Genomic DNA, 19,735 nt, shown 5'->3' with positions numbered 1-19,735 from the left:
GCTGCCTCAGAGAGCTGTGGAAGCCGGAACATTGAATAAATTTAAGACAGAGATAGACAGTTTCTTAAACGATAAAGGGTCATGGGGAGCGGGCGGGGAAGTGGAGCTGAGTCCATGATCGGATCAACCATGATCTTATTGAATGGCGGAGCAGGCCCGAGGGGCCGTATGGCCTACACCTGCTCCTATTTCTTATGTTCTTATGTTAACCTGATGGGATGAGATGAAGAGGGGTGGGAGGGGGCTGGTGTGGAGCTAAATCTGTGCTGTAAATCCGATGTAATTTTTGAGTAGACTCAAAAGGAGTAGTTGCGATCCAGTCTTCGAACCTGTTCAAGATAGAACAGAAGTTCGCTCGGTGACTGCTGGCAGGTCGGAAACGAGTCGGAATTTTTCACTCGTGCGGTGTTCCCGTGAAGTTTTCCTCAAGCAACTGTTGCGAGAGTGAAAGGCCGATCGAATTCGAGGCGCGCTACGCTCACTGTCCATCTTTCCCGTTTGTGTCTCCGCAGGGTCCCGCTGGCCTGACTGGAGGCGTGGGCTCCCCGGGGTCCGTGGGCGAAAAGGTGAGTAGATCTCCCGTCGCGGTTTGAGCGCGGCCCCACGGTGCGTTCGAGGAACCGCTTCCTCTTCTTACTGATCCTTTGTGGCGATGGTCGACTGAGAGGAAAGGGGGTGGGGCGGGGGGGGGCGGGCAGGACAGCTGGATCCAAAGCACAGCAGAAGGTTTCCAGCAGAGCGCCGATTGTAGCAGTAGGCCGGAGGAGGCCATGGGGGCGGAAATTAGGCCGGAGGCTTCTTGGGGCCCTAACGGCAGGACGGTAAATTTTGCGCTGGAAAATGGTTTGCGATGACGGCCAAAGAAATGGGTTGCTGCCATATCTGAGAGTGGCGTGGACACGAAGGGAGGCGTTCCACACCGCTCTTAGGGCGCTAGGCCGTCTGAGTAATCTATATCACGTGTTAAAGAGCCTGCCTCGGGGGGCCCTAAGGGAAGCCTCCCTGGGGAAAAAAGAATCTGGATGATAAATGGTCCTGATAAATTATTGCCCCCCCCCCCCCACTCTCCATATCGCAAAAATAAATCTGAGAAATATTAATTTAACTTACTTTTCCAGCCATTCCCTCCCGCAGTCCCATGGGACAGCTCTACATGTCAACTTTCACAGGCGCTGTCACCAGGGGGCCTTACTGGTGCCGCTACACCTATTTTAAACTTTAAGCCGATAGCTCCCTTAAAAAGGGTCACCACACCGACAAATTAACAAATTCAACTTTAAACGTTAAACAAATCAAATTAAAATTTGGTTGCCGGGGGCGATGATGCACTCCAGTCCCTCCAGCGCCCACCTCTCGCGGAAGGCCGCGAGCGTACCGGTGGACACCGCGTGCTCCATCTCCAGGGACACCTTGGCTCGGATATAACCGCGGAAGAGAGGCAGGCAGTCGGGCTGAACGACCCCCTCGACCGCCCGCTGCCTGGACCGGCTGATGGCCCCCTTGGCCAGGCCCAGGAGCAGTCCCACGAGGAGGCCCTCGGACCTGCCCGCTCCCCTCCGCACAGGGTGCCCAAAGATCAGGAGCGTGGGACTGAAGTGCAGCCAGAATTTGAGGAGCAGCCCCTTCAGATATTGGAACAGGGGCTGCAACCTCGCACATTCAACATAACCTGCTAACGGCACGCTGCCGAAACCGGGGGGCGTTGCACACTGGCACGCTGCATGTGCCGAGCGGCATGAATGCCGGCGATTGTAGCTCTGACCCATTTAGCGCCCCTGTTCCGACCCTTTCCAGGGGCGCTGACTTACCGAATTTCTCCCCCCAGGCCTTTGTTGTGCTCACTTGGGAAAGGATCGGTAGAGAGGCGGAGAGGTTTAAGGAGGGAGTTCCAGAGCTTGGGGCCCAGGCAACAGAAGGCACGGCGACCGATGGTGGAGCGATTATAATCAGGGATGCTCAGGAGGGCAGAATTAGAGGAGCGCAGATATCTCGGGGGGTGGGGGGGTGGGGGGGGGTTGTGGGGCTGGAGGAGATTAGAGATAGGGAGGGATGAGGGTCATGGAGGGATTTGTAAACAAGAATGAGAATTTTGAAATCGAGGCGTTGCTTAACCGGGAGCCAATGTAGGTCGGCGAGCACAGGGGGTGTTGGGTGAGCGAGACTCGGTGCGAGTTAGGACACGGGGCAGTGAGCACGGGGATGATGGGTGAGCGGGACTTGGTGCGAATTAGGACACGGGGCAGCGAGCACAGGTGGTGATGGGTGGGTGGGACTTTGTGCGAGTTTGGACATAGGGCAGTGAGCACAGGGGTGATGGGTGACTGGGACTCGGTGCGAGTTAGGACACGGGGCAGTGAGCACAGGGGTGATGGGTGAGCGGGACTAGGTGCGAGTTAGGACACGGGGCAGTGAGCACAGGGGGTGATGAGTGAGTGGGATTTGGTGCGAGTTAGGACACGGGGCAGTGAGCACAGGGGGTGATGGGTGAGCGGGATTTGGTGAGGGTTGGGACGGGGCAGTGAGCACAGGGGGTGATGGGTGAGCGGGATTTGGTGAGGGTTGGGACAGGGCAGCCGAGTTTCGGATCACCTCTAGTTTACGTAGGGTAGAACGTGGGAGGCTGGCCAAGAGTGCACTGGAGTAGTCCAGTCTGGTGGTAACAAAGGCATGGGTGAGGGCTTCAGCAGCAGATGAGATGAGGCAGGGGGCGAAGGTGGGTGATGTTATGGAGGTGAAAATAGGCGGTTTTCATTATGCTGCGGATTTCGGCACGAGTCTCACCCACCGTGAGAGGGGATTGGCGGGGAGGGAGGGCTTGGCTTGTGCCAGTGCCCGAGAGTCGCCAATTGTTGTGTGATTTATTTGTGTCGGTTCTGTAACTGAATGTTGCGCCAGGGCTCGGCTCCAAGTAACGGTTTGTGTTTAACCTTCCTGACAGGGCGAGAGGGGGGAGGCCGGAGATCCGGGGTCGCCAGGCGAGTCGGGAGTCGCTGTGAGTATCCGGCATCGTCGCAAAGGCACAGAACAAGGCCAACGTTCATTACCAGGCCTTGTATAAGACCAAACCTCATTACAGGTTCAAACCATGCATGCCACAGAGAGTGATTATTTGCCTGGTTCCTGCATTTAGTTCCAGCACCAGTGAAGATGTGACTGTTTGTAACTATTATGTCTGTAATTCACTTAAGAATGACTCCACGAGGCAATGTGTTGTACTCAAACTGTAGTGACCTTGGTCCTTTATTCGTAACTCCAGAGTGAGGCACAAGCATGGTGGGCAGCCTTTTATACTGGGCCCTGCACACCTATGCAGGTGACCCTCAGGTCTCCCACCGCAGTGCCCTCTGGTGGACAACCTCAGCCACGGGCAGGAAATCCTGGTCTCCACCAGTTGCACCCTCTAGTGGTGCCAGCACAGTATATACACAGTGTAAACCTTATTGATAGTACATCAGGTAACAAGTCTCCATCTTGTGCAACTATACAGCGACGACACAGAGAGCATATCTATAGTCTGCATATGTAACAGTATCCCGGCTCAGACACGCCACCTAATTGGTAGTAATCATTTTTTTAAATTTGATGTGGGCGTCGCTGTAGGCCAGCATTTATTGCCCATCCCTAATTGGCCCTTGAGAAGGTGGTGGTGAGCCGCCTTCTTCAACCGCTGTAGTCCGTGTGGTGAAGGTGCTCTCATGGGCTGACTTTGTCATAGCGGTTTTGGTACAAAGTGAGTGTCTTGCTGGGCCATTTCAGAGGGCAGTTAAGAGCCAACCACATTGCTGTGGGTCTGGAGTCACATATAGGCCCAGACCGGGTAAGGGCGACAGAGTGCCGCAGTACAGCGGGACCTGGGGGGTACTTGTGCATGAAACACAAAAGGATAGTATGCAGGTACAGCAAGTGATCAGGAAGGCCAATGGTATCTTGGCCTTTATTGCAAAGGGGATGGAGTATAAAAGCAGGGAAGTCTTGCTCCAGTTATACAGGGTATTGGTGAGGCCACACCTGGAATACTGCGTGCAGTTTTGGTTTCCATATTTACAAAAGGATATACTTGCTTTGGAGGCAGTTCAGAGAAGGTTCACTCGGTTGATTCTGGGATGAGGGGGTTGACTTATGAGGAAAGGTTGAGTAGGTTGGGCGTCTACTCATTGGAATTCAAAAGAATGAGAGGTGATCTTATCGAAATGTATCAGATTATGAGGGGGCTTGACGAGGTGGATGCAGAGAGGATGTTTCCACTGATGGGGGAGACTAGAACTAGGGGGCATGATCTTAGAATAAGGGGCCACCCATTTAAAACTGAGATGAGGAGGAATTTCTTCTCTCAAAGGGTTGTAAACCTGTGGAATTCGCTGCCTCAGAGAGCTGTGGAAGCTGGGACATTGAATATATTTAAGACAGAAATAGACAGTTTCTTAATCGATAAGGGGGCAGACAAAAGGCAGGTAACTATAGGCCGGTTAGTTTAACATCTGTAGTGGGGAAAATGCTTGAAGCTATCATTAAGGAAGAAATAGCAGGACATCTAGATAGGAATAGTGCAATCAAGCAGACGCAACATGGATTCATGAAGGGGAAATCATGTTTAACTAATTTACTGGAATTCTTTGAGGATATAACGAGCATGGTGGATAGAAGTGTACCGATGGATGTGGTGTATTTAGATTTCCAAAAGGCATTCGATAAGGTGCCACACAAAAGGTTACTGCAGAAGATAAAGGTATGCGGAGTCAGAGGAAATGTATTAGCATGGATCGAGAATTGGCTGGCTAACAGAAAGCAGAGAGTCGGGATAAATGGGTCCTTTTCCGGTTGGAAATCGGTGGTTAGTGGAGCCACAGAGATCAATGCTGGGACCACAACTGTTTACAATATACATAGATGACCTGGAAGAGGGGACAGAGTGTAGTGTAACAAAATTTGCAGATGACACAAAGATTAGTGGGAAAGCGGGTTGTGTAGAGGACACAGAGAGGCTGCAAAGAGATTTAGATAGGTTAAGCAAATGGGCTAAGGTTTGGCAGATGGAATAAAATGTGAGGTCATCCACCTTGGGGGAAAAAAAACAGTAAAAGGGAATATTATTTGAATGGGGAGAAATTACAACATGCTGAGGTGCAGAGGGACCTGGGGGTCCTTGTGCATTAATCCCAAAAAGTTAGTTTGCAGGTGCAGTAGATAATCAGGAAGGCGAGTGGAATGTTGGCCTTCATTGCGAGAGGGATGGAGTACAAAAGCAGGGAGGTCCTGCTGCAACTGTACAGGGTATTGGTGAGGCCGCACCTGGAGTACTGCGTGCAGTTTTGGTCACCTTACTTGAAGGATATACTGGCTTTGGAGGGGGTACAGAGACGATTTACTAGGCTGATTCCGGAGATGAGGGGGTAACCTTATGATAATAGATTGTGTAGACTGGGTCTTTACTCATTGGAGTTCAGAAGGATGAGGGGTGATCTTATAGAAACATTTAAAATAATGAAAAGATAGAGGCAGAGAGGTTGTTTCCATTGGTCGGGGAGACTAGAACTAGGGGGCACAGCCTCAAAATACGGGGGAGCCAATTTAAACCGAGTTGAGAAGGAATTTCTTCTCTCAGAGGGTTGTGAATCTGTGGAATTCTCTGCCCAAGGAAGCAGTTGAGGCTAGCTCATTGAATGTATTCAAATCATAGATAGAAAGATTTTTAACCAATAAGGGAATTAAGGGTTGTGGGGAGCGGGCGGGTAAGTGGAGCTTGTTGAATGGCGGAGCAGGCTCGAGGGGCTAGATGGCCTACTCCTGTTCCTAATTCATATGTTCTTATGCTTTTATGATCTTATGTTATGGGAATATGGGGAGCGGGTGGGGGAAGTGGACCTGAGTCCATGATCAGATCAGCCATGATCGTATTAAATGGCGGAGCAGGCTCGAGGGGCCGTATGGCCTACTCCTGCTCCTATTTCTTATGTTCTTATTTCCTTCCCTAAAGGACATTACTGAACCAGTTGGGTTTTTATGACAATCCAGTAGTTCCATGGTCACCATTACTGACATTAGCTTTTTATTCCAGATTTATTTAATTAACTGAATTTAAATTCCCCAGCTGCCGTGGTGGGATTTGAACTCTGGTCTCTGGATCATTGGTCCAGGTCTCTGGATTACTCGTGACATAACTGCAATGCTGCCGATTTGGGGCAGTGTTGGTCATCCCCAGAAGGAGCAAATCGACAAAAGAAATGTGCAATAACTGGCACTGAAGTAGTCACCTGGCCCAGATGGCCACCCAAAGCTCGGTGTAGGGGAGAAAGAGAGAGAAGTGTCGCACTGTTACAGCGGAGAGCGTTGCTCGGGTTCCGGAGCGAAATTTCGTTGCCAGGGACAGGACCTTCACTCTCCATCAGTACTACAGTACCCGAGGCTGGCTGGAGGACAATTAAAAGGCCATTCAGCCGGAGACCTGGTTCAGAGGCCTCTGCCATGGCTCCTGTGGAATCTTCTATTGGACCCGCTGGTGTGAGAGCATCACCATGCTCCGATATTAAATACCATTCCCCCTCCACTGGCACCCAGTTTCGGAGCCATGAGCAGTGTGTTTCTGGCCCGGTTCTTGCTCGAAAGGCTTCTGTAATATCATCATCATAGGCAGTCCCTCATATCGAGGATGACTTGCTTCCACGCCAAAAAGGGATGAGTTCACAGGTGCTTCAATGAAGGACCTAAGATTCCAGATTCCCGAACTACATCCTGAAGGGTGGAAGATGCCTGTGGGTGGATTTTTTTAACGTGGGGTGGCCGTTGCACACCAGCCACCACACGGGCTTGACAGAGCCAGGTCTTGGTCCAGTGGCAAGGATTAACCAGGACTAACTGGAGACCAGCTCTGCTGCACTGACCTAGTGCGCACACATATCGCACAGTGTGGGCTGGGCCCGTGCTGCCTCTGGGCCCCCTGCCCCGAACTTGCACCTCTCCTGGGCCCTGATCACATCCCTCTACAATCTCTCGCCGCTCTTTCGCCCCGACCTCGCTGCTCCGTAATATAGCTTTCCCCTGGTGGACTACTGTGGTAATGCACCTACTACTGATGTGTGTGTGTATATATATATATATATACAATAAAAGGGTCACATGCTGACAAATTGCAATAGAACCATCTTGTAGTCTGTGTGTTTGTGATGTAAAGCAGGGGTGTCAAACTCAATCGGATAGCAGACCCGGTTTGGACTCAAATGGACCTCCTGTGGTCCACACATTGCAACTGCCATGGGCAGGTGTTACTAAAGATATGGCCCTGAAATTCCGCTCGAGGACTTCCTACGGGCAAAGCACTGTAGAATAGAAATAAAATGCGCACTTACCTTAAGCTGCTGCGCCCACTCGAGATCCCGGTCCGGAGGCCTCCCGTGACAGTGCGTCGCAGCGTGTTCACGTCGGGACGTCCGCAGGAGTCACGTGGGCCTGGACACCCAATCACAGGTAAGTATTTTCTCATTCATAGTAATAGGAGAATCGCAAGTTCGGAATCTTCTATTACTATGAATGAGCAAAATCCCAAAACGCACAAACACTACATAAAACATTTTTTTTTAAAAAACACCTCACCCAATACACTAATAGAAATTAAAGTTATACATGTTTTTGAAAGAAAAAATATTTGCTGATTTTTAAAAAAAAAAGTTAGGGTTAAGGTTTAAAATAACATAAGAACGTAAGAAATAGGAGCAGGAGTTGGCCATTTTGCCCCTCGAGTCGGCTCTGCCATTTAATACGATCATGGCTGATCCGATCATGGACTCGGCTCCACTTCCCTGCCCGCTCCCCAGAACCCTTTATTCCCTTATCTCTGAAAAATCTGTCTATCTTCACCTTAAATATATTCAATGACCCAGCCTCCACAGCTCTCTGAGGCAGCGAATTCCACAGGTTCACAACCCTCCGAGAGAAGAAATTCCTCCTCATCTCAGTTTTAAATGGGCGGCCCCTAATTCTAAGACTATGTCCCCTAGTTTTAGTTTCCCCCATCAGTGGAAACATCCTCTCTGCATCCACCTTGTCAAGCCCTCTCATTATCTTATAAGTTTCAATAAAATCACCCCTCATTCTTCTAGACTCCAATGTGTATAGGCCCAACCTACCTTCCTAAGTCAACCCCCTCATCTCCAGAATCAATGTAGCGAACCTTCTCTGCACAGCCTCCAATGCAAGTATATCCTTCCTTAAATACGGAGATTTACTGCACAGCAACAGGCCATTCGGCCCAACCGGCCTATGGTGGTGTTTATGGTCCACATGAGCCTCCTCCCAACATGACCTGAGTGGGCAGGGTTTAAATATGTTTTTTTTTTAAAGTTTTATTTTAATCATGTTTTTGATGTGTTTTTAAACTCTTGCACCTGTAAGCTATGTGGCTGCTTCTATCAGGCGCGAGAGTTTTGAGGGCATCTGTCGGGGCACGATATGGGTAAATCCCGCAATCCTGCCCGAGCAAATGTCCTCGCTCCCGATTTGCGGAGGATCTGTCGCGCTCCAGCCTGACAGCTCGGAAAAGCCGGTTTTCGGCGCACGTGCATTGCGCGCTGCAAACCGGCTTTTCACGATGCCTTCCCGGGTCCATACGTGCTCCGGACCCACCCGGGACATCGGAATTTCTGCCCCATTGACAGTGAGCTTCGCACAATAACCTTTATTGGCAACTTGTGTCTGATTGCAGTTCTGAAGCTGAATAAAGAGGGCTGGATAAGGCTGTCTCCCTCCCCCTCCTCAAACTGCAGATATGACATCTTTCCTTCAAAATAAAAATATCAAGGACATTTAATTTTTGACAAATGTTACTGTGCGTGATGATGCAGCTCGTATTCGATTCTGTCAGATTAATGGGCAGTGGTCTCTGCCAGTGACCATAAAAGATTTTGTAACTAGGGGCCATTTGAAAGATGGCTTGCCTCACCCCCTGCCTTCAAATTTTTCCACTTTTATTCGAATGTCTTATTGAATGGTCTGTACAATATCGTCCTATATACAGGCCGGAGGGGTGGGGCTTGGGGTTCCACGTTCAGCCTGTGGGCCGTATGTTTGACACCCCTGTATTAAAGAAAGTATTGCAACTTCGATTCTGAGAGTAAAGGTGACATTTTTTTTTAAATGAGGACGCGGGTCTGGAGATTTAAGCTGATTTTTTTAAACCAATTTATTTTCTCTCTCTTTTTTTTTTATATCTTCTCTCAACGATCAGGGTTATAAAGGTGAACTGGGCGAGAAGGGTGATTCGGGCCCTCCAGGGGCAGCAGGACCTGCAGGGGTCAGAGGTCCTCCTGGCGAAGACGGACCCAAAGGCAACGTAGTGAGTTGACCCAACCCGCTGACCGAATGGGAGGGGCCCAGGCGGCTGAAGGCGCAGCCGGCAAGGGTGGAGCGATTGGAAATCGAGGGGGCTGGTGCGGAACACGCGAGAGGCCAGAATTGGAGGAGCGATGAGATCTCGGGAGGGTTGTGGGGCTGGAGGAGGTTACAGGGATAGGGAGGCGGTGAGGGCCACGGAAGGATTTGAACACCGTAGGATGAGAATTGTTTTTAATCGTGGCGATGCTGGACCGGGAGCCAATGTCGGTCAGCGAGCACAGCAGAGAGGTGGTGGGGTAAATGGAAATTGGTGTGAGAAGAGTATCGCAGGACGGTCACAGCACGGGAGGAGGCCATTCGGCCCGTCGAGCCCGTGCCGGCTCTCTGCAAGAGCACTTCAGCCAGTCCCACTCCCCCCGCCCTCTCCCCGTAACCCTGCACATTCTTTGTCCTTCAGGCACTTATCCAACTCCCTTTTGAAAGCCACGATTGAGTCTGCCTCCACCACCCTCTCAGGCAGCGCATTCCAGATCCTAACCACTCGCTGCGGGAAAAACGTTTTCCCTCGTGTCGCCTTTGGATCTTCTGCCAATCGCCTTAAATCTGTGTGTCCTCTGGTTCTCGACCCTTCCACCAATGGGAACAGTTTCTCTCTCTATCTACTCTGTCCAGGCCCCTCATGATTTTGAACACCTCGATCAAATCTCCTCTCGACCTTCTCCGCTCCAAGGAGAACAACCCCGGCTTCTCCGGTCTATCCCCGGAACTGAAGTCCCTCATCCCTGGAACCATTCTCGTCAATCTTTCCTGCCCCCTCTCCAAGGCCTTCACATCCTTTCGAATTGGCCCCAATAGAAAGGTTCATCTGACAACGAATAGACGTTTATGTTAAAGATAAAGTTGATGAGCGGTGTAACTTTATACAGATAGAAGCGTCCTTGTTATAACATGTAATAATTCATCCTTGTTTTATGTCGGTATAATGGAAAGGGAGCGTTTCCAGGCTTGTGTTCCAGGTATCACAGCTGATGCTGTTTCGTGCCTTTAAGGGCATTATGATCCAACACTTCACTCGTTCTAACCCCCCATCCCTTTTTCCCCACAGGGTCCAGCTGGTTTTCCCGGTGATCCTGGGTCTTCAGGCGAGCCAGGAATTCCTGTAAGTGAAAAGCTTCGAAACTATGCCTCAGCACGACTAATTGCAAGCTGTGTTCCGTCGGAGGAGCCGTTACCCACAGCGGACTAAATTGCGGGCTGGTGTAGTTCTTCACTTTTTCCTCCCAATCTTTCTTTATTTATTTATTTTACACACTGAGAAACCACAGTGAAAGTGTCATGGTCCACATGGTGTGGATCAGCAACCCTAAGTAGGGATCCTGCAATGTATTGCTATTAAGAACTAGTTGGTTTATTAGCAAAGGGTTAACAATCACTCTACACATTACCAGTTCATCCACCAGGCTTACAACCACCTGCCCCATCGTGGATCCCCCGAACCCAACTGGCCGGGGTTTTATTGAGTCTTGTGAACATCACGTGACTGGCTAAGCCACTCCCACCTCAACAGCTCTACAACTATTTTGTGAAACTTTTAAATCAAGTGCCCCCTTTTTTTAAGGGCACCAAAACCCACAAATTAACAATGAAATATTAACGAGAATCTTCTCAAATCAGATTACTCACAACTGCATACCTCATTGTGGATGACCTAGACCCAACTGGCTGGGGTTTTATTGAGTCTTGTGAACATCACGTGACTGGCTCAGCTCTACCAACCTGTGAGCATCCTCACAGATGCATACATTACAGATACCAGCTCCCGGAGGTTTAATCACATGCCCTCTTGCCTTCAACCCACCCAGTCAAACCGCCTTTTTTCTCCCATCTCTCATCCTTTTATAATCAATAAATAAAAGTGCCCAAAGAAAATGGGAGGGAGGGAAAGCCTCTGATTTCTGGGAGTCGAGAGACAATGGGCTAGATGTTCCACTCATGGTCGGTGAGCTATCGTCCATATAGGCAGGCTATTGCCCATTTTTTGGCCGAGAGCGATCTGAGTGGAAAGTCTAGCCCAATAAGTTCAGAAACCATTCTGAAAGTCTGTAGATTGTAGGGAGGAGAGATGGAGGTTCTGCATTATGAGGCCCTGGACAAGTATGACTATTCGGTGAGGGACAATTGTCTCTGAGTCCCGGGAGTGCACAAGAGCAGGGAAGCTGGGTCCAGGGTCTCGTTGGTTGGAAGCAAAGACAGTTGTGTGCAACAGTGGACAAACCTATTGTCCAATTTCAATCCAATGCAGGCTGATTGGATGAAAGTCATGCTCATTCATAGAGTAGTATTGCACAGAAGGAGGCCATTCAGCCCATCGTTCCTGCGCCATCTCTGTGAAAGAGCGATCCAATTAATCCCGTTCCCCCCCGGCAAATTTCCCTTTCCAGGTATTTATCCAATCCCTTTTGAAAGTTACTTTTGAATCTGCTTCCACCACCGGCTCGGGTAGTGTACTCCAGATTGTGTGACAGCTAATTCTCCTCCTTTCCCCCTCTGCTTATCCAACCGAGTATCTTAACCAACTGCGCCAACCAATGCGTTTTCTGATTTGCCCACAGGGTGTGGATGGTGGCGTTGGTGATAAGGGCAGCCTTGGAGATGCTGGACTACCGGTAGGTTCATCACAGATAAATTAAAACTAGGCATCAAAAACTGCTTCGCGATTGTCTTAAAAGTATTTTTTCTGGCTTAATTTCCTCTTCCCCTTCCTCCACCCCCCCCATCCCTTCCTTACAAATGGCCGGGTGCTGTGCCTACAACCAGTTGACAGTATGGCAATAACCAGACAAAGTTCTAATGAGTTTACATCGGATTACACAGGATATACGGCACAGAAACAGGCCATTCGGCCCAACCAGTCCGTGCCGGCGTTTATGCTCCACTCGAGCCCCCTCCCGTCTTTCCTCATCTAACTCTATCAGAATAACCCTCTATTCCCTTCTCCCCCATACGCTTGTCCAGCCTCCCCTTAAATGCATCGATACTATTCGCCTCAACCCCTCCCTGTGGCAGCGAGTTCCACATTCTCACCCCTCTCTGGGTAAAGAAGTTTCTCCTGAATTCCCCATTGGATTTCTGGGTGACGATCTTATATTGATGGCCTCTAGTTATGCTCTTCCCCACAAGTGGGAACATTCTCTCTGTATCCACTCTATCAAAACCTTTCATCATTTTAAAGACCTCGATTAGGTCACCCCTCAGCCTTCTCTTTTCAAGTGAAAAGAGATCCAGCCTGTTCATCCTTTCCTGATAGGTATACCCTCGCATTTCTGGTATCATCCTTGTAAATCTTCTCTGCACTCTCTCCAGTGCCACCATATCCTTTTAATAATACGGCGACCAGAACTGTACGCGGTACTCCAAGTGTGGCCTAACCAAAGTACGATACAGGGTTTAGCTTCCTCCTGTGCATGAGGTGGAGTTGTCATGTGGTACTGTGTCAGGGAGGGGAAGAGTTTAATGGGTGCTCCATTACTGGATTTGTTAGCTACTTATGAAACTTTTTCTTGCTTCAAACCGTGATGTAAAGGTATTGGAACAGAGAAATGTCTGGACCCAGAATGGCCCATTACTGGGTAGACACACAGTCCATAAAAACAAATCTTGCATCTCATAGAAACATAGAAAATAGGTGCAGGAGCAGGCCATTCAGCCCTTCGAGCCTGCACCATTCAATATGACCATGGCTGATCATGTAACTTCAATACCCCATTCCTGCTTTCTCTCCATACCCCTTGATCCCTTTAGCCGTAAGGGCCACATCTAACTCCCTTTTGAATATATCTAAAGAACTGGCCTCAACAACTCTCTGTGGTAGAGAATTCCACAGGTTCACAATTCTCTGAGTGAAGAAGTTTCTCCTCATCTTAGTCCTAAATGGCTTACCCCTTATCCTTAGACTGTGACCCCTGGTTCTGGACTTCCCCAACATCGGGAACATTCTTCCTGTATCTAACCTGTCCAGTCCCGTCAGAATTTTATATGTTTCTACGAGATCCCCTCTCATTCTTCTCAATTCTCGAAATCAATTGCCCCACCAAATATTCACCCCCCTCCATATTGGATTTCTGACATAACCTGGTTCTTGCCCCTTTGCTCCCATCTACAGAACATCCTTACTTGGTGTTTTCTGCAAATCTGGATATGCAATTATCTATTCCTTCATCCAAGTACTTAATATATATGGTTAAAGAAGAACTTGCATTTATAGAGCCCCTTTCACGATTTCAGGACGTCACAAGAGGCTTTACAGCCAATGAAGTACATTAGAAGTGTAGTTACAACAATAACTTGTATTTATATAGCACCTTTAATGTAGTGAAACGTCCCACGGCGCTTCACAGGAGTATTCTGAGATTAAAGTTTAACACCGAGCCGCACAAGTAGAAATTAGGGCAGGTGACCAAAAGCTTGGTCAAAGAGGTCGGTTTTAAGCAGCATCTTGAAGGAGGACAGAGAGGTGGAGAGGCAGGGAGTTCCAGAGCTTGGGGCCCAGGCAACAGAAGGCACGGCCACCGATGGTGGAGCGATTGTAATCAGGGATGGTCAGGAGGGCAGAGTTAGCGTTGTGATGCAGTGAAAGGTGAGGCCTTGGTACCGATCCGAGCAGCCACTCAGAGCCCATTCCCTTTGTCGCTATTCTCCTCTAACTCCCAATCAATTAGCAACTGTTTCTTCAACAATACTCCTCCCGACTGAATGTATATCGCAGCCACACATCAACCAGCGTTTTGCTCCAACACGCCCGGTTGCATGTGGTCTGAGCTGCTGAGGACGATGGATCCATGTAACCTTTCTTTGTTGGGTTTGTAGGGTCCAATTGGTGCATCGGGTGAGCCAGGACCTCCCGGGTCCCCTGGAAAGAGAGTAAGTATTGCATGCAACAACGAGAAACTTATATTTCTATAGCGTCTTTCACAGTGTCCGCACAACCCAAATTGCTTTACAGCCAATGAAGTACTTTGCAGTGCATTGTAGAAAACACGTCAGCCACTTTGCACACAGCAAGCTCCCACAAATGGCGTTATGTTAATGACCAGATAATCTGTTTTGGTGTTGATTGAGGGATAAATATTGGCCCCAGGACACCGGGGATAACTCCCCTGCTCTTCTTCAAAATAGAGTCATGGGATCTTTTACATCCACCTGAGAGAGCAGACAGGGAGTTGGTTCAACGTGTCATCTGAAAGATGGCCCCTCAGTACTGCCCCTCCGACAGTGCGGCGCTCCCTCAGCACTGCCCCTCTGACAGTGCGGCGCTCCCTCAGCACTGCCCCTCTGACAGTGCGGCGCTCCCTCAGCACTGCCCCTCCGACAGTGCGGCGCTCCCTCAGTACTGCCCCTCCGACAGTGCGGCACTCCCTCAGTACTGCCTCTCCGACAGTGCTGCACTCCCTCAGTACTGCCCCTCCGACAGTGCAGCACTCCCTCAGCACTGCCCCTCCGACAGTGCGGCGCTCCCTCAGCACTGCCCCTCCGACAGTGCGGCGCTCCCTCAGCACTGCCCCTCCGACAGTGCGGCGCTCCCTCAGCACTGCCCCTCCGACAGTGCGGCGCTCCCTCAGCACTGCCCCTCCGACAGTGCGGCGCTCCCTCAGCACTGCCCCTCCGACAGTGCCGCGCTCCCTCAGCACTGCCCCTCCGACAGTGCCGCGCTCCCTCAGCACTGCCCCTCCGACAGTGCCGCGCTCCCTCAGCACTGCCCCTCCGACAGTGCGGCGCTCCCTCAGCACTGCCCCTCCGACAGTGCGGCGCTCCCTCAGCACTGCCCCTCCGACAGTGCGGCGCTCCCTCAGCACTGCCCCTCCGACAGTGCGGCGCTCCCTCAGCACTGCCCCTCCGACAGTGCGGCGCTCCCTCAGTACTGCCCCTCCAACAGTGCGGCACTCCCTCAGTACTGCCCCTCCGACAGTGCGGCGCTCGGCATTCCCTCACGGCACATTATGAGTGCGTCGTGAGTGTTGCTCGTACCGCTCTCCGTATCCTGACCAACATTTCCCCCTCAACCAAGGCCCATAAAACTAACAGGTGGGCTGGATTTTCTGCTGCCGCTGTCTGCCCCTGTTAGTGCCCCGGAGGGGGTGGCAATGGTGGCGGTACGTTCCGGGCGGGCGGCCAGCCTCCAGCGCCCCGCTGGGACATTCGGGGCTGGTTTGGGCGCGGCGCGGAGCATTACCGCCCGGGAGAGGCGAGCCGGTGTGCAATAAATCATTGTTGAAGCGCAGTCACTTGGCGTGCAGGCTTAATGGTGGCAGCCCCGGTTACAGAAAGGCAGGCACGTTTTCCCCACGCAGCAGTCATGCTCCACAAGTGCCTCACCTGTGTCAAAACACTCGGTGATGATTCACTGACAATTCAAGGCTTCGTACAGCTGCAGGTCCCTTGTCCAAAGCAACTCGCGTTTGCTCGCGATATTCAGGGTGGTCCTCGCGGAAAAATGAACGCAATTTGTGGAATGCCAAGCCCCCAGGAACCCTGGTGACGCTCCCGAACACATAGCGGGGAAGGAATGTGATTTATTCAGCCGGTGTAACCCAGTTGGCCCCAACAGTATGCCTGAGACTTGCTTGACATCTTTTTCTTTCCCCTCTGGGGCTAATTAAATGGTTCATTTTTTGTGTCATTTTAGAAGGCGGACGTCTGAGAGGCAACCTCACGGAATCCCCTGCGAAAATGTTTTTAAAAATCCCCCCCCTCCCCACATCATCACCCCCCCCGCACATCAGCCCCCTCCCACACACAACCCCCCTACACACACCCCCCCCTACACACACCCCCCCCCTACACACCCCCCCCCCTACACACCCCCCCCCTACACACCCCCCCCCCTACACACCCCCCCCTACACACCCCCCCCTACACACCCCCCCCTACACACACCCCCCCTACACACACCCCCCCTACACACCCCCCCCCCTACACACCCCCCCCCCTACACACACCCCCCCCTACACACACCCCCCCCTACACACACCCCCCCCTACACACACCCCCCCCTACACACACCCCCCCCTACACACACCCCCCCCTACACACACCCCCCCCTACACACACCCCCCCCTACACACACCCCCCCCTACACACACCCCCCCCTACACACACCCCCCCCTACACACACCCCCCCCTACACACACCCCCCCCTACACACACCCCCCCCTACACACACCCCCCCCTACACACACCCCCCCCTACACACACCCCCCCCTACACACACCCCCCCCTACACACACCCCCCCCTACACACACCCCCCCCTACACACACCCCCCCCTACACACACCCCCCCCTACACACACCCCCCCCTACACACACCCCCCCCTACACACACCCCCCCCTACACACACCCCCCCCTACACACACCCCCCCCTACACACACCCCCCCCCTACACACACCCCCCCCTACACACACCCCCCCCTACACACACCCCCCCCTACACACACCCCCCCCTACACACACCCCCCCCTACACACACCCCCCCCTACACACACCCCCCCCTACACACACCCCCCCCTACACACACCCCCCCCTACACACACCCCCCCCTACACACACCCCCCCCTACACACACCCCCCCCTACACACACCCCCCCCTACACACACCCCCCCCTACACACACCCCCCCCTACACACACCCCCCCCTACACACACCCCCCCCTACACACACCCACCCCTACACACACCCCCCCCTACACACACCCCCCCCTACACACACCCCCCCCTACACACACCCCCCCCCTACACACACCCCCCCCTACACACACCCCCCCCTACACACACCCCCCCCTACACACACCCCCCCCTACACACACCCCCCCCTACACACACCCCCCCCTACACACACCCCCCCTACACACACCCCCCCCTACACACACCCCCCCCTACACACACCCCCCCTACACACACCCCCCCCTACACACACCCCCCCCTACACACACCCCCCCCTACACACACCCCCCCCTACACACACCCCCCCTACACACACCCCCCCCTACACACACCCCCCCCTACACACACCCCCCCCTACACACACCCCCCCTACACACACCCCCCCCCTACACACACCCCCCCCTACACACACCCCCCCTACACACCCCCCCCCTACACACCCCCCCCCTACACACCCCCCCCCCCCTACACCCCCCCCCCTACACACACCCCCCCTACACACACCCCCCTACACACACCCCCCCTTACACACACCCCCCCTTACACACACCCCCCTTACACACACCCCCCCCTTACACATACCCCCCCCTACACATACCCCCCCCTACACACACCCCCCCCTACACACACCCCCCCTTACACACACCCCCCCCTTACACATACCCCCCCCTTACACATACCCCCCCTACACACACCCCCCCTACACACACCCCCCCTACACACACCCCCCCCTACACACACCCCCCCCTACACACACCCCCCCTACACACACCCCCCCTACACACACCCCCCCCTACACACACCCCCCCTACACACACCCCCCCCTACACACACCCCCCCTACACACACCCCCCCTACACACACCCCCCCTACACACACCCCCCCTACACACACCCCCCCTACACACACCCCCCCCTACACACACCCCCCCTACACACACCCCCCCTACACACACCCCCCCCTACACACACCCCCCCCCTACACACACCCCCCCCTACACACACCCCCCCCTACACACACCCCCCCCCTACACACACCCCCCCTACACACACCCCCCCTACACACACCCCCCCCTACACACACCCCCCCCTACACACACCCCCCCCTACACACACCCCCCCCTACACACACCCCCCCCTACACACACCCCCCCTACACACACCCCCCCCTACACACACCCCCCCCTACACACACCCCCCCTACACACACCCCCCCCTACACACACCCCCCCTACACACACCCCCCCTACACACACCCCCCCCTACACACACCCCCCCCTACACACACCCCCCCTACACACACCCCCCCCTACACACACCCCCCCCCTACACACACCCCCCCCTACACACACCCCCCCCTACACACACCCCCCCCTACACACACCCCCCCCCTACACACACCCCCCCCCTACACACACCCCCCCCCTACACACACCCCCCCCCCTACACACACCCCCCCCTACACACACCCCCCCCTACACACACCCCCCCCTACACACACCCCCCCCTACACACACCCCCCCCTACACACACCCCCCCTACACACACCCCCCCTACACACACCCCCCCTACACACACCCCCCCCTACACACACCCCCCCCTACACACACCCCCCCTACACACACCCCCCCTACACACACCCCCCCCTACACACACCCCCCCTACACACACCCCCCTACACACACACCCCCCTACACACACCCCCCCCTACACACACCCCCCCCTACACACACCCCCCCTACACACACCCCCCCCTACACACACCCCCCCCTACACACACCCCCCCCCCTACACACACCCCCCCCTACACACACCCCCCCCTACACACACCCCCCCCTACACACACCCCCCCCTACACACACCCCCCCCCTACACAACCCCCCTACACACACCCCCCCCTACACACACCCCCCCCTACACACACCCCCCCCTACACACACCCCCCCTACACACACCCCCCCCTACACACACCCCCCCCTACACACACCCCCCCCTACACACACCCCCCCTACACCACACCCCCCCCTACACACACCCCCCCCTACACACACCCCCCCCTACACACACCCCCCCCTACACACACCCCCCCTACACACACCCTCCCCCTACACACACCCTCCCCCTACACACACCCTCCCCCTACACACACCCTCCCCCTACACACACCCCCCCTACACACACCCCCCCCCTACACACACCCCCCCTACACACACCCCCCCCTACACACACCCCCCCCTACACACACCCCCCCCTACACACACCCCCACCTACACACCCCCCCCTACACACCCCCCCCTACACACCCCCCCCTACACACACCCCCCCCTACACACACCCCCCCCTACACACACCCACCCCCCCTCACACTCCCCCCTACACACACTCCCCCCTACACACACCCCCCCCTACACACACCCCCCCCTACACACACCCCCCCCTACACACACCCCCCCCTACACACACCCCCCCCTACACACACCCCCCCCTACACACACCCCCCCTACACACACCCCCCCCTACACACACCCCCCCTACACACACCCCCCCCTACACACACCCCCCCCCTACACACACCCCCCCTCTACACACACCCCCCCCCTACACACACCCCCCCCTACACACACCCCCCCCTACACACACCCCCCCCCTACACACACCCCCCCCTACACACACCCCCCCCCTACACACACACCC

General features: G+C 53.8%; 1 protein-coding gene across 1 annotated transcript in view; it reads left to right on the top strand.

Annotated features, from left to right (window-relative positions):
- The window catches only part of LOC139238017 (collagen alpha-1(XI) chain-like), a 294,478-nt gene that overhangs the window by 253,976 nt on the left and 20,767 nt on the right, over positions 1 to 19,735 (top strand). The window contains exons 49-54 of the mRNA XM_070867414.1: positions 513 to 566; positions 2,939 to 2,992; positions 9,218 to 9,325; positions 10,430 to 10,483; positions 11,937 to 11,990; positions 14,191 to 14,244. Of these exons, the coding sequence (XP_070723515.1) occupies positions 513 to 566; positions 2,939 to 2,992; positions 9,218 to 9,325; positions 10,430 to 10,483; positions 11,937 to 11,990; positions 14,191 to 14,244 (378 nt within the window). The remainder of the gene's footprint in view (positions 1 to 512; positions 567 to 2,938; positions 2,993 to 9,217; positions 9,326 to 10,429; positions 10,484 to 11,936; positions 11,991 to 14,190; positions 14,245 to 19,735) is intronic.

The sequence above is a fragment of the Pristiophorus japonicus genome, chromosome 24, assembly GCF_044704955.1.
Source record: "Pristiophorus japonicus isolate sPriJap1 chromosome 24, sPriJap1.hap1, whole genome shotgun sequence".
Lineage (NCBI taxonomy): Eukaryota > Metazoa > Chordata > Chondrichthyes > Pristiophoridae > Pristiophorus > Pristiophorus japonicus.
This window is presented reverse-complemented; position numbering and strand designations above follow the sequence as displayed.